Source organism: Berghia stephanieae, chromosome 6 (genome assembly GCF_034508935.2).
Source record: "Berghia stephanieae isolate SIO BIC M18660-M18661 chromosome 6, UCSD_Bste_1.3, whole genome shotgun sequence".
NCBI lineage: Eukaryota > Metazoa > Mollusca > Gastropoda > Nudibranchia > Aeolidiidae > Berghia > Berghia stephanieae.
The window spans coordinates 48,362,497-48,378,387 of NC_088365.1; the positions used below are offsets into that span (position 1 = coordinate 48,362,497).

At 34.4% G+C, this 15,891-nt stretch overlaps 2 protein-coding genes across 2 annotated transcripts in view; one reads left to right on the top strand and one right to left on the bottom strand.

The window, feature by feature from the left end:
- LOC144975169 (peroxisomal acyl-coenzyme A oxidase 1-like) overlaps positions 1-2,692 on the top strand; it is a 32,866-nt gene extending 30,174 nt beyond the window's left edge. Inside the window, exon 16 of the mRNA XM_078918966.1 lies at positions 393-2,692. Within this exon, the coding sequence (XP_078775092.1) occupies positions 393-455 (63 nt within the window). The 3' untranslated portion in view covers positions 456-2,692. The remainder of the gene's footprint in view (positions 1-392) is intronic.
- Positions 2,693-13,302: 10,610 nt separating this feature from the next.
- LOC144975879 (zinc finger MYM-type protein 1-like) lies at positions 13,303-15,369 on the bottom strand. The gene has a single exon (XM_078920063.1). It carries the CDS (start codon positions 15,367-15,369, stop codon positions 13,303-13,305), a length of 2,067 nt encoding a protein of 688 aa, XP_078776189.1.
- Positions 15,370-15,891: the final 522 nt, after the last annotated feature.

The following is a 15,891-nucleotide window of genomic DNA, read 5'->3' on the forward strand; positions in this document are numbered from 1 at the left end:
AAAAGTTAGTTTCATGCTGAAGTGAAGAACAATAAAAAGTAGTCCTTCAGAGCCATTAATCCCATGGAGCCGGAGTTTATCCCAGTTTCTATAGCATGAAACAGACTATAGCAATTGCTTGCTACCCTTTAGATAGTCTATTAAAAAGTAATTTCTGCTGGATCTAACAGACCCAGCTACCCAATCACCGCTGGATGGACAGGAGGGCCAGAAAAAAAATGAAAACTCAACTGCATCCAGGATCGATATCTTGGTTCCTTTGATTGTGAAGCGAGTGCTCTACCAACTGAGCTATCAGGACCCCCCCCCCCCTCCCCACCTCTTCAACTGGACCTTCAGACAAATAAAGCTTAATTTTTATTTTTACCTTTAATTTTATTTTCATTCCATAGGTTCACCCTGCCTACTACAAACATATTCGCGGCCTTCTCAAGGGACAAGCTTCTAAATTATGAGATGCCTCATTCCAGCTCTTCAAAAGTTATTATCTTTCAACCTCTTGCCCACGTCGGGATGACTTGCTGGAGGGTTTTATTTTTTCTCATTTATTTTTTTCTTTTCATTTATATTCTTAAGCAATCAAAATACTAATTTTAAAATTACAAGTTTTGAAATTGAGTACATATCGATATATTATATATATTGGTACTATGCTGCTATGTGGTCTATTCATATGACACTCGCCTTCGGATTGGAAGGTCAAGGGTTCGAGTCCTGCTCTGAGCAGTGCAATGTTGAGTCCTTGCTCTTTACTCACATTCTTTCTCTGAACTCAGATGTAGTGTTAACAGCATTGTCTCTGTTGGAAAAAAATTATGATATCGCCTAACAGGTGACATTTCTTGACCTACATGTTAAGTAAATGTTGCTGTTGGCTAGGGAACTCTTGTGAAGCACTTTGAGCATTTTAGTAGATATTGGTCTATTTAAATGCTCAAGTTTATGCATTTAGGTAAAATACTCACATAGGTATGCCAGATAAAATGTACCAACACACAAAACTATGTTTAATCTCAAATGTTTACAGTCTGACAGATGTATTTTATGAGAACTAATCACCCAATTGACTGTCTAAAAACGATAATGGGCATAGTTTCTATTTTTCATCACTTTCACTATAAAAGCACTTTTTGGTATCTTTATTTTTTTGTCTCTCTCTCTGCCATCTGTCTGTTTTTAAGTCTAATGTATTTATATCTTAATTGTTTTGTTTTTTTTGGTGTTGTTGGCTGAAGAAGGGTTTTGAGCACAAAACGTTCTGTGTTTGGTACTTTTTTTGGTTTGTTTTTGATGTTATATATTCATTTTTGTTGATTACATTTTTACAGTCAACAGCTTTTAGCAGCTTAAAATCACTACTTCAACCTTGACATAATACTGTTTTGATATGATGGTTTACATTTTTGTATGTTGTCATATTTAAATTTTGTATTATATTTTTTAAAAGATATTTTTACTGCCAAAAGTGAGTGATGAAATTGCTGCATTAAATGCTTTTCTTTATGTTTCCATATTTTGCACCAATTTATCAGTAACTCGTTATATTTCCGTTCAAAAATATCAATTTCAATTTTTAACCCTCTCCTTCCCAACTATAGGAAAATCGTCACATTCGTTACGATACAACCAACATTTTTTTTATTCAAATTTCTCGTGTACATCATAAATTTTAAAGAAAATGAATAGTGTGTTGTAGAGCATGTTTTGCTAAAGAAATTATTTATAGCAAGAAATTAACTGCTATTGTCTATGAGTGATAAAAACAATCTATTTTTGTTAAATTGTGGGGAAAATTCTGAAAATGGCTGGTATGGAGAGAGTTAAATCATCATTATTTGACATTTCATAAAGGAGATATTTCTTAACGATTTGACGATTGTCATGAACATTAAAGAAACTTTATTTATTTATTTTTTTTTTTTAAAAAGTTTCTTTTTCAATATTTTAAAAATGATATTTTAATATTATTTCATTCTTTTACTACATTTTGATTTATGTCATGAATGTAAATTTTTAATTTGTTAGAATTATTTAATTAATTCTGTTCTACTGTAGATTAACTTTTAAAGATTCGATCACAGCTATGAAGTCTGGGTGGGGTTCCTGACAAGTTTATAGTTAGTTTTAGGAGATAATATTTTTCTCCTTGTAAATCATCTCTCTGTCATGTTATGCAATGTATTAATTTTTGTTTTATATATATTCATAAACATTTGAGTGTGTTCCTCTTAGTGGGGACCTGTGCTTGTGTCAGGATGAGGCATTTAGGTGATCTTAAACTTACACTGATAGCGTGCTCTTGGAATCTACATCTGTTCCCTATTTAAACCAACTCCCCCTTTGTCTTACCTTTTCTTGGGTGCTCTAGTTGTAATTCTAGAACTTCTATCTCATTTTCTTCCTTTTTACTGGTACTGATATGACCTAAATGTATTGCAAGCGCCGTAAAACCCTTAAAAACAAAAACAAAAGACACAGCTATCATGTTTTATGGTATATTATAAAAGGGAAATAAAGAACTCTTCTTCAATCAATTTACACTTTATCTTTTATAAGTTGTTTTTTTATCACAGGTTTACTATGCAATTTATTATTATTATTTTGCTCTTCAATATTTTAAGCAATTGTGATAATGTAAGAATTATTTTTTGGATGTTTGATTAAAAAACCCACAACAAAACCCATTATTTTACATACACGTATAGATTTATTCTCTTCTTATTGACAGCTACCTCATTTACTTATGATGTGTAAATTATGATAAGAGAATGATTTATTTAGAGTGGAAATTGCCACATTAGTTTTCTGAATGATTGCATGAGGGATGATAGAATAGGAGAGAGTCGATGTTTTGATTGGCCCAATGGCTCTGAATGACAACCTTAATATCGATTCAAAGGGTGGGAAGGGGTGGGGGGATATATCCCAATAGCTAGATATTAGAGTTCTCAAGCAAAGGGACTGATATTAATTGAATGGTGCGGCTATGTGGTCTAGTGGTTTAACTCTCATCTGCGGACTAGAAGGTCCTGGGTTCGTCCTGCTCTGAGTGGTGTGTAGGTGAGCTGGAAAAAGCTCTTTACTCACATTCTCTCACCTTAGTCGGGGATAAAATCAATATCTGAAAGTTTATAGCGTTGTCTCTGTTAGAAAAGAAAATTTGATTTCGGCTAACGGGCAACATGTCTCTTCATGCATGTTGCTGTTGGCTATTGAACCTGTATAAAGCGCTTTCAGCATGTTTAACGGATATTGCAATATAGAATTGCTCAAGTTTTAATCCCAGATGCAATCGAGAAATTTTTGCTGGCCCTCGCCCTCACCTTCCTGTTCCAGTTTCGTGGCTCTGAACAGAGAAAATCTTCAGTTTCGTGGCTCTGAACAGGGAAAATCTCCAGTTTCGTGGCTCTGAATGGGGAAAATCTCCAGTTTCGTGGCTCTGAAGGACTAATTTGTTCTATGTCAGTTGAGAACAGCCAGGTGGATCAGACATCTGTGTTCGCTTGAGATCACATCAAAGTGTATTCTTTCCTTTGAATATCCCTTCGGTAAGGATAAGAGAGTCGAAATCCCACAGGTTCAAATCATTTCATTGCCAAAATCCTTGGAACTGGTCACCTTTATATTCCTCTTCCTTTGGCGCCTTTGATCTAAGAGGAGGTAACTGGTTAACTTTCAATCCAACTGTTCAGGGGATTGTTAATCGTCTGCCTTTATCTTGGTAGTGGTGCATGAAATTGGCCTTTTGATGGGGGAAAGTTGACCCCCCGCACCGATGAGTCTATCATTTGTCCTGGCCTTACTTTATGGCTCCATGCTTTTGCTCTGAATCTTGCTGAGAGGAAAACAGTTGGATATGTCTATCTCTTTGTGAAAGATGATCTTTGTTTCCTAGTTGATCATCTCTCTTACAAGCATTTGAGTAAGAAGGACATGGGTGTCTTCAGACTAGACACCTGGGAAAATTCACTCGCGGATCTACTTCTGTCCTGTTCGAACTACTCTCTTTTTCTTACTTTTCTTTTATTTGTTACTTTTCAACGATCCATTATTATTATTATTATTATTATTATTATTATTATTATTATTATTATTATTATTATTATTATTATTATTATTATTATTATTATTATTATTATTATTATTATTATTATTGTTAATATGATATTCATTATGAAAGAAAGAATGAATGAATGAATATATTAATTTTTAAAATACTTTTTTACACTGTATCAGTCTTGAATAGTATCGAATGTAACAGCTTTAAATAAGAATAAAATATTTAATCCAGAATGCTTCATGCTCAAAACCCTCCTTCAGATTACTCTTTTGTTGTTACCTGATGAATGGGTTTGTGCTTGGAATGCTCTGTGTTTATTTATTTATTTATTTATTTATCTATTTATTTTTATCTGAAGCAGTTATAATTATCTTTGTGTTTTTCAGTCCGCAGCTTCTAGCAGCTTAGCATATGACTTTTATCAATTTATATTTATTATTGGGAACAGTTTGGCATGTGTAAGCTTATTTACTGAGTGGGGTTCCCTACCTCCCAAAGTGGACAGGGAGGTACTTGCTGTGTCCCTATACCCCTATAAATGTTTTCCAATTGCTTTCTGTCTCTGTCTTGGAATGAGATTACTTATTCTATCCCCCAATACCCGTTTTCCAATTGTTTCCTGTCGTTGTCTTGGAATGAGATTACTTAGTTTTGTCCTGACCCTAGCTGAGATTCCTTGGCTGGGAGGGAAACAGTCGAATGTATAGTTATAGTTTGGGAGATGATATTTTTTTCCTTGTAAATCATCTCTCTGTTATGTATTGTATTATGTTTAGTTTGCATATTATATTATATGATTGGTAAACTTTTGAGTGTATTCCTCTTAGTTGGGACCTGTTCTTGTGTCTGGATGAGACTTTTAGGTGATCTCAAACTAAGTACTTTGCCGGTGTGCTCTTGGAATCTACATCTGTTCCCTATTTGAACCAATTCCCCTTTGTCTCACATTTTCTTTTGTACTTTAATTGTAATTCTAGAACTTTTTACTATCCCATTTTCTTCCTTTTTACTGGCGCTGACTTTAATGTGTTGCAAGCGCCGTAAAACCCTTAAAAACAAAACAAACAAAACGAGATTACTTAGTTTTGTCCTGACTCTGACCAGAGACCTTGGCTGGGAGGAAAACAGTCGAATGTATATGTATAGTTTTGGGAGATGATATTTTTTTCCCCTTGTAAATCATCTCTCTGTTATGTACTGTATTATTTTTCCTTTTACATATGTATGATTTGTAAACAATTGAATGTGACCCTCTTGGCGGGAACTTGTGCTTGTGTCAGGATGAGACATTTAGGTGGTCTCAAACTAAGTACACTGATAGTGTGCTCTTGGAATCTACATCTGTTCCCTATTTGAACCAATTCCCCTCTGTCTTCCTTTTTCTTTGGTACTTTAATTGTATTTCTAGAGATTTTTACTATCTCATTTTCTTCCTTTTTTACTGGCGCTGATATGACCTAAAAACCCCTAAAAAACAAATAAACAAACAATTGCTTTCTGTCTTTGTCTAGGAATGAGATTGCTTAGCTTTGTCCTGACTCTGACCAGAGACATTGGCTGGGAGGAAAACAGTCGAATGTATATGTATAGTTTTGGGAGATGATGTTTTTTTACTTGTAAATCATCTCTCTGTTATGTACTGTTATTTTTTATTTTTAACATATGATTTGTAAACCTTTGAGTGTGTTCCTCTAAGTGGGTTCTTGTGCCGGTGTCTGGGTGAGACTTTTAGGTGATCTCAAACTAAGTACACTGATAGTGCGCTTTTGGAACCTACATCTTTTCCCTATTTTGAACTATTCCCCTTTGTCTTACTTTTTCCTCAAGTCCATTTAATTGTACATCTAAAATGTTTTTACTATCCAATTTTGTTTCTTTTTACTGGCGCTGATATGACCTATATGTGTTGCAAGCGCTTAAAACCCCTAAAAACATAAAAACATAAGCTTATTTAAAGTTGTCCCTATGCCGAAGAAGGCTATGATTTTTAGCAGTTGATATATGTAACTTATATGGCTGGATTTTGCATTTGTAAGCTTATTTAACTGTCTCATTACCACCCATTTTCAGAGTTTCCCCCAAAACGTCACGCCTACCCAACACAAAAATAGAATTTTCTTAATCAAACAGAAAACCAAAACGTACATTCTATACATAATATTGTTCAGCAAAATGAGCTCTATAATACAGTGTAAAGTTTTTATAGCTATAACAACAAATTTTCTTTAAATTTTGTTATGTGCAAAAGAAATCAGAATGATAAAATTGTTTGTTGTATCTTAACGAATGTGAGAATTTTCCTATGGTTGGTAAGGAGAGGGTTAATGTTGTTCCTATGCCGAAGAAGGCTGTGATTTTTATCAGTTGATATAACATATACGGCTGGAGTTGGCATTTGTAAGCTTATTTAAAGTTGTTCCTATACCGAAGAATTGCTATGCCTTTTATCAGCTTATATTTATTGTGGGGCCTGGGGTTGGCATTCGAAAGCTTATTTAATGCTGTTCCAATGCCAAAAGAATGATACATGCTTTGTCCTGCTTACATGTTAAATTGTTGTAAGTTGTTTAAATGTGTTCCGCTTACTCTAAACAATGTTAATTTAGAGTGGAGCAGGTACTTGTGTTGATAATAACAGGAAATAAAGTGAGTAGAAAAATGCCAGAAGACAATAGAGAATAAAAATTTCACGGCAATGGGGGCTCAAACCCATGACCTTGCTGTTACGACAACTCCGCCTGGCAGCGAGAGGGAAGCTATACAGTCGATACCATCCACCACTCCAAAAATAAAAAAAGAAAAAAAAAAGGGTTTTCAAACGTAGTGTCTATTCTGAGTCCGTCCCCCGACTTCTAGAGGTCATGGGTTCAACAAACACATATTATTCCGCGAAGTTTGTTTACAAAGCCAGCAGTAATGAATGCTAAAGCGCTATTCTCAACACAAACATATAACACAGAGACGATTGATACATTGAGTAAGCTCCGATATTGGGGGTTGAATATTAATTCATAAAAGTGAGTGAGGCAGGCACTTTTCTACTCATAATTTCATTTCCTGTTATTCTCTGAAAGTCTGAGAGAATATAACAGGATAATACCAGAGAATCATTAATGATGAAAAATTTACATTAAATTTATATTAAATTAATATTTTTTAAATATGAACTTTGGGTTGAGTTGAGGCTCTATATAAAAACCATATATTATTATTATTATTATTATTATTATTATTATTATTATTATTATTATTATTATTATTATTATTATTATTATTATTATTATTATTAACGATAATAATAATAATAATAATAATAATAATAATAATAATAATAATAATAATAATAATAATAATAATAATAATAATAATAATAATATAAATGCGTTGACACAAGCGACGCAAAACCCTTAACAACAAAAACAAATAAGAGTTTGATAAGTCAATTTTAATTGTTGGATGGACAGTGTTTTTTTGCGGGAAGATCCCAAACGTCGTCTGTAAGGAGAGAATTAAGTCTGACATAAAACTAGTAAGAGACACATAGATCATCATGAGACTGGAATCCATGGACAATCACTATATAAATACTATATTATGTATTCTTTAGATATTTACACGAATGTTTCAGGCCTGTATGACCATCATCAGAACTGTATGGGACATGAGTAGAAGTTGTATCTAGTGGTTGACGCGACAATGCTATCTATACAGGGTGTCCCAGAAGTTGCGTACCATGTAGATTCTTATAATACTGACATATGATTTACAATTTTATTTATAATCATAATAGATGCTCAAATTGTTCACCTTCTGGTTTGATACATGCATGGACATGTTTAAACAAACGGCAAACAGTAGTATAGGTCAATGGCAGGATGGATAATATGGTTGAACTCTTCAACTACAGAGCGCGACTGGGTGGGGTTCCTGACCTCCCATAGTGGGCAGGGGGGTACATACTGTCTTCTATCCCTTTATATCTGTTTTCCAACATGCTTTCCTGGGTGGGGTTCCTGACCTCCCATAGTGGGCAGGGGGGTACATACTGTGTCTTCTATCCCCTTATATCTGTTTTCCAACATGCTTTCTGTCTTTGTCTTGGAATGAGATTACTTGGTTTTGTCTTGGCCCTGGCCGGAGTCCTGGCTGGAAGGGAAAGTCAAATGCATAGTTATTGTTTTGGGAGATGATATTTTTTTCCTTGTAAATCATCTCTCTGTTATGTATTATTATATTTGTTATTTTGAATTTTTATGTAAGCATTTGAGCGTGTTCCTCTTTGTTGGATTTTGTGCTTGTGTCCGGATGAGACTTATAGGTGATGTCAAACTAAATACATTGGTGGTATGCTCTTGGAATCTTCATCTGATCCCTATTTGTTCCCAGTTCCCTTTTGTCTTACTTTCTCTTGGCTGCTTTAATTGTAATCCTAGAACTTTTTACTATCCCATTTTCTTCCTTTTTACTGGCGCTGATATAACCTAAATGTGCTGCAAGCGCCGTAAAACCCTTAAAAACAAAAACAAAACAAACAACATGCTTTCTGTCTTTGTCTTGGAATGAGATCACATGGTTTTGTCCTGGCCCCGGCCGGAGTCCTAGCTGGGAGGGAAACAGTCAAATGCATAGTTATTGTTTTGGGAGATGATATTTTTTTCCTTGTAAATCATCTCTCTGTTATGTATTATTATGTTTGTTATTTTTAATGTATAATGTAAGCATTTGAGTGTATTCCTCATTGTTGGATTTTGTCCTTATATCCGGATGAGACTTATAGGTGATCTCAAACTAATTACATTTTGGTTTGCTCTTGGAATCTGCATCTGATCCCTATTTGTCCCCAGTTCCCCTTTGTCTTCCTTTCTCTTGGGTGCTTTAAATGTAATTCTAGAACTTTTTACTATCCCATTTTCTTCCTTTTTACTGGCGCTGATATAACCTAAATGTGTTGCAAGCGCCGTAAAACCCTTAAAAACAAACAAAAAATATAATCATAATAGATGCTCAAACTGTTCACCTACTGCTTTGATACATGCATGGACATGTTTAAGCAAACGGCAAACAGTAGTATAGATCAATGGCAGGATGATTGAACTCTTCAACTACAGAGCGCTATGTTGCCCCATCCAGTTCTTCCAAACATAAAAATAAAATGTAACTCTTTCTTGTATGCGGGTGGTTGGATGGGAGCATCACCCTTGAATCATATACCTATGATGTTCGCATGGGTGTACGATCCGATAGTGATGTCGTTTCTTCTTCTCTTTACTAGCCTATCCTGCTTCTTTGGTTTGTGATTGTATTTTTGACAGGGGATATTTTTTTTTTCTGTAAATCTTCTGCCTGTTTGTTCTTGGTTATTTATAATTTAGCTTATGATATCTTTAGGTTATGATTTTGATTTACATTTGTACTATTTTTTGTTAGATTGCTTGTTTTTTTGTTTCAGCGGTCTCTCATATAACCTCAATTGTGTTGGAAGAGACCTAAAGCAACAAACAAACAAAAAAATCTTTCTTGTATCAGTATCAGTCGTTTTCCACTCATATATCTGGGAAAAAAAATAAATAGCAAATTATTATATTATTATAAATTTTTATTAGTATTATTTTTATACTCATGTATTTTCATAAAAATTTATATGTTGCGCGACTTCTGGGATAACCTGTATATATTATAACATACCTGCCTAGTACTACGAAAAATTCGTAAAAATACGAATTTTGATTCTTGCTACAGAGTTGCAATGGCCTATTTGACTCGATAAATCGTACAGAAAAGGAAACTTCATGACTTTGGAGCATTTGTGGATCATGATGATGGCAAATTGAAGTAGAAAGAATTCATGGAAAAGCAATAGAAAGGAAAGCATTCTCAATTACCAACAATAAAAAAAAAACATATTTTATGCCATGAATTTGATCTTTTGCCATCTGGGAGAAGTTTTTGTCAGATTAAATGTGGAACTAACAAGTATAAATCAACGTTCGTTCCATCAGCAATAAAAATGTTGAATATTTCATATGGTACAGCAAAATCAAGGATTGATGCGTTGACTGATTGACTGATTAATTTGTTAAATGTTGGATGAAGTGACCAATTGATAATGATGATAATATTTGGTGTTGAATTGCCAAGAATGTAACGAATTGAAAATGAAATGAATATGTTAATGTTGTGTATGTCGCACGCGTGAAAGAAAGAGAGGAGGAGAGAGAGGGAGAGAGAGAGAGAATGGGTAGAGGTGTCTGTTCAATGTTATAGTTATCATATAACGTTATGACAAGTGTAACTAAATGACAAATTGCCATATTTATGGACAATAAAGATCTATTATTATTATTATTATTATTATTATTATTATTATTAATTATTATTATTATTATTATTATTATTATTATTATATTATTATTTATATTATTATTATTAAAATTATTGCTATTTATAATGACTTTTCATTTTATTCCCCTTGGAAACTACAAATTTTAAACATTTCAAGTTGGCAGCTCTGCTATAATATAATATATAATTTATATTTTGTAAACTTTCATTGGATGGAATGCTTAATGTTGGATGGAACTTTGCTTTTATTGTGTGTCGGAAATAAAAAGGTTTAAAACACTATAACATTATAATGAAATTGGTCTTTCTTTTTTTTTTATTTTTTTTTTTTTTAATTTTGTTTTATTTTTAATGTTGTTTTATGTAGTAGGTGGACGGTGCTTGGTTATTTTATATTTGTGTGTGTGTGTGTGTGTGTGCGTGTGTGTGTGATTTTAGGAGAGAGTGTTCTCCCTTATATCCCTTGTAAATAATCTCTCTGTTAGATATCTTATGTTTGCGGGTGGTTGGATGGGAGCATCACCCTTGAATCATATACCTATGATGTTCGCATGGGTGTACGATCCGATAGTGATGTCGTTTCTTCTTCTCTTTACTAGCCTATCCTGCTTCTTTGGTTTGTGATTGTATTTTTGACAGGGGATATTTTTTTTTTCTGTAAATCTTCTGCCTGTTTGTTCTTGGTTATTTATAATTTAGCTTATGATATCTTTAGGTTATGATTTTGATTTACATTTGTACTATTTTTGTTAGATTGCTTGTTTTTTTGTTTCAGCGGTCTCTCATATAACCTCAATTGTGTTGGAAGAGACCTAAAGCAACAAACAAACAAAAAATTGTATTTTTGACAGGGGATATTTTTTTTTCTGTAAATCTTCTGTCTGTTTGTTCTTGGTTATTTATGATTTAGCTTATGATATCTTTAGGTTATGATTTTGATTTACATTTGTACAATTTTTTTTAGATTGCTTGTTTTTTTGTTTCAGCGGTCTCTCATATAACCTCAATTGTGTTGGAAGAGACCTAAAGCAACAAACAAACAAAAAAAAAATCAGCGGTCTCTCATATAACCTCAATTGTGTTGGAAGAGACCTAAAGCAACAAACAAAAAAAAAAAAAAATTTCTTATGTTTATGTGCCTCCCAGGATGGGCAGGAGGTCACTTGCTGTGTCTCCTACTACCAATACATAATATGTTTTCTTAGTTTCTTTCTGTCTCTTGTCTTAGATTGGGATTACTTGGTTTTGTCTGGGCCCTTTCCGGAGTCCTTGGCTGAGAGGGAAACAAACGAATGTAAAGTGTTAGTTTTGAGAGGTGCCTCCTGCCCACCCCGCAATAAATGGGTAGATGGCTGTGATAGATCTGTTAGAAAGTACTTTGCGATTGACTAGCGCCCTATCTAAAGGGAAGCAAGAAACTGTTATGGTCGTGTCACGCCATGCCAACTACTATAATCACCTCCATCACCACCAATAACCACCACCCATGTATCATTATCACGACCACCACTTCTACAACCACCACCATTAGGTTTTGGAGCTTTACTGCATTTGAAATAAAGGGACTTTGGAATAGTATTTGGCATTGTGTTTACTTATCGCATAGTTTTAATCAGTTAACAATTTAGAACTATACGAGATGTAAACACAATGCCAAATACCGCCCAATTTCCCTTTTATTGTGTGCGGAAATTCCTCTTTCGTCATTGAAATTCCCCCGAGTGGTGTCTGAGATTTCTATGAGCCAAATTTTAAGTTGGCGTCTCTAATAGACTCGGGACAAACCGTGGCCTTCGTATTGATTTTACTGATTAGATTTGTTGATGAAAATATACTCTTGTATGAGTTTTATTGGCAATACGCTTCAACAGTCGTAACGTCACTTCCCTCGCAATGACGCATGGCAACTTAGTAACTGGCTCTAAACTATCTTAACAATGGCGGACGTCCTTATGAAATATTTCTTCGACGAGCATAAAACCGTTTCCAGAGGAAAAAAAAAACAAATATAAATCTGATCATGTTTTGACTTTTACACATTCTGATAACAAGACATGAAAAGTTCTAGCCAGCATGAAGAATAAAAAGTACAGATTTTCTTTGTTTAGAACCACGATGGCCGCCGTTGCTGGGCGACGTGACATCAGACTATTGAATCCAATTGCCTAAAATAAACGTTTTGAATATATACGTGAACTCATGGTCTGATACTGACCAACAAATGACGTCAAAAGACAAGTCTTTGGCCACAAAAGAAAACAAATCGTGAGTTGTATTCAACAGTTCAACCAATGGGATCACTTGTTTCCTTGACCACTACTAAAGACAACTCACTAGGCGGTCCACAAACCTAAAAATGACGTCAAAACATGGGTCTTAGTGGGTGCTGCTATGTGGTCTAGTGGTATGACACTCGCTTTCGGGTCGGAAGGTCCTGGGTTCGAGCTTTGCTCGGCGCATAATTGAGTCATTGGAAAAGGTTCTTTACTCACATTCTCACAGCGTACTCAGATGTAAAATGAGCACCTGGCCGTTGACAGCGTTGTCTCTGTCCAAAAAAATTTGTAATATCGCATCACAGGCGTCATGTCCCGTCCTATAAGTTAAGTGTTGCTGTTGGATAGCGACCACTTGTAAAACGCTTTGAGCACGTTTAGTGGATATTGCTCTGTATAGAAGCTCAAGTTTTTTTAATGTCAGGCTCAGTGGCGGTTCTAGCCTATTTATAGTGGTCGGGCAAAGATGATTCGGTCATATATATATATATATATATATATATATATATATATATATATATATATATATATATATATATATATATATATATATATATATACGCAAATAACTAATGTAATTAACGACATTTAAAAATAAATTATAGTTCATGTTTATGTACCAACCTATTTATAGATTAAATCCATTCGTCGAGTCTTTGATGATGCAAAATGATTGATGATCATGTCGTTAAGTTCAATTTTGGACAACCATTGTTTATGCACGGACATCACAGTGAGCGCATTCAAGCGCTCTTGTCCCATGGTATTCCGCACACATGTTTTGATCCGCTTTAAAGTACTAAATAGCCGTTCACTTTCTGCGGTGGAGACTGGTGTTGTTAACGTAATATTTAACAACGTTGACACCATTGGCAGATCATCCTCGAGGTCTAGTTCAATTATTTCCTTTAAAAGCTGTTGCGAGCTTTCTAGCAGTTGAAATATATTGTTGGAATACACGGTTTCAAGTTCGTTTTCTAATCTCTTTTTGTCTAAAAACGGGTAATACTGGCAGACAAGTTTTATTTTCTCTAAAGGTTTTGATTCCACGTAAGTCAAAAATTTCATAGGGTTCACAAGTGAAAATAAGGATATTTGTTCATATTGAGAAAATCTTTCCTCTATATGAGTAACTACAATATCACAAGCCTCTTTTGCATGAGCGGTTAAATTGCTTTGAGGTCTTCTTTTTGACTGAGTATCGGTTGAGCAAACAATTTCATTAAAGAGACTGTCAACATCTGCTCTTATTTTTGAAATATTAGATTTGAAATCTTCAACGCTCTGAATTATATCTGGTCCGGTTATTGTTCTGTTTTGCAGGTATGCAAATAAAATGTTAGCATGGCTAAAAATCCTATTAAAGAGGGTCAAATAAAAATTGAATTCCTCAGTATTCAGGATTCGTTCGAGTCCAACAGCTTCGCGCACCGATATAGCGTCCCAACCGTCTTCAGTCTGAATTTTCCTAAAACATTCAAGTAACTCTTCTTTTAAATCTTGAACACTAGAAAGGCACCTGCTCTGAAAATTCCATCTAGTTTGTGCTGGTCTGGGAAGCCGACTAGAAGTGATTGATCTTAAAAGATCGGCGCGTTTTGGGGAAATTGAAAAGAATGGTGAAAAGCCATCCAATTGGGCAAAAAATATTCTAATCGCTTGAACTGCTGAGCACGCTTGTCTCAATATTAGATTTAATTGATGCGCGTAGCAATGAACGAAATGTGCGTATGGAAACCAATGTTTCATCCGAACGTGCACTCCTGTATTTTTACCACTCATCACATTCGCGCCATCATACGATTGAGCAATCAGTTTGTGTTTTAAATCAAATTGATCTAATTGTGACTTAATGACAATAGAGAGACCCTCTGCTGACCTATCTGTAACAGGAACAAAATTTAAAAATCGCTCATATATTTCGCCATCTTTGCAATATCTTAAAATAATTACAAATTGAGACTGATTGGAAACGTCAGTTGTTTCATCTGCCTGAACAGCAACAAATCGGGCATTTTCTAAATCTTTCTTTAAATCCTCATTGTAGACGTAGAGTACAGAGTCTAAAAGCTCATTTTGAATTATTTTTGATGTGTATTTGTTAACTGTCGCTTGGGATAGATGTGAGAGAATGTTATCTGAACTTGCAAGCAGATGAATAGTGTCAATGAAAATACCTTTGTTCAAAGAACTTTGGCTCTCATCGTGGCCTCTAAGAGGGAGTTCGTGAATCGCGCAATGCTTAAGGCAATCAATGATTTTGGACAATATGTATCGATTTTTCTTCACATCTTCATTGTGTTTTTGGATATAAAGACTATAGCTTTCACTAATCTGCCGACCGATGTCTGTACTTCCTAAAAATTTGAATTTCACAGCATTGGATATATGTGTTGCACAGGTATTATGTTTTGATAAGCTTTCAGACAAGTGTTTCAAATCATCAAATCCTGTTGTTGACCAGCAAGATTTTCCATTAAAGAGAACACAGTAAAAACAAAACAATTTCTTTTTTGCAACGCTTACAGTAAGCCATTTAAATTTTTCAAACCAAGACGTTTTAAACTTTCTTTTATCTTTAACAATGATCAAATCACGAGGCTGGTGTGGTCCAAGACGTTTTATCTCCAACTTTTCATTGAATGAAAAAGTAGACGAATTCCGAAGAAAGATGTTGTCAATTTCATTCATAATTCCCCTTAAATATTTCAACCACAAATAATCACATTCACAATGAAATGGCAATACCCGTAGCTTTTAATTATTTCCAAAAGCAATCAAAAATGAATCACGAAAGAGGATACAACTAAAAATAAAGTGACAAGACATAATACAACACCTTGACAATACAAGTCCATTTTGTTCACTCGAGAAATTAAAGAGATATTTTAACCCCTAAACGGCGTGATTAATATTCTGTTACATTACTTGTTTTCAGTAGTAGTAACTTTAAAGTTTTAATCGAGACGCAAAAACAGCGATATGACTCGAGTTTCATTCAGAGCTCAAATTGCATCATTTTTGGTGAAAACGATAAAACGTAACATGACGTCAAGTTTGAGTAAATTCGAACTCAATGGTTGATAGGTTAAAGTGGGGAAATTTAATCGCTTGGTGTTGTGTAGGGGACACCGTAAGAAACACAACTGAGATACTACTGCAGTAATTAAAATGCCAAACATCAAACATTTAAAACAAAGGCAGTTGAGTATC

Coding starts and splice junctions, on each gene's coding strand:
- LOC144975879 (XM_078920063.1), bottom strand. CDS start 15,369: ATGAATGAAATTGACAACATCTTTCTTCGGAATTCGTCTACTTTTTCA.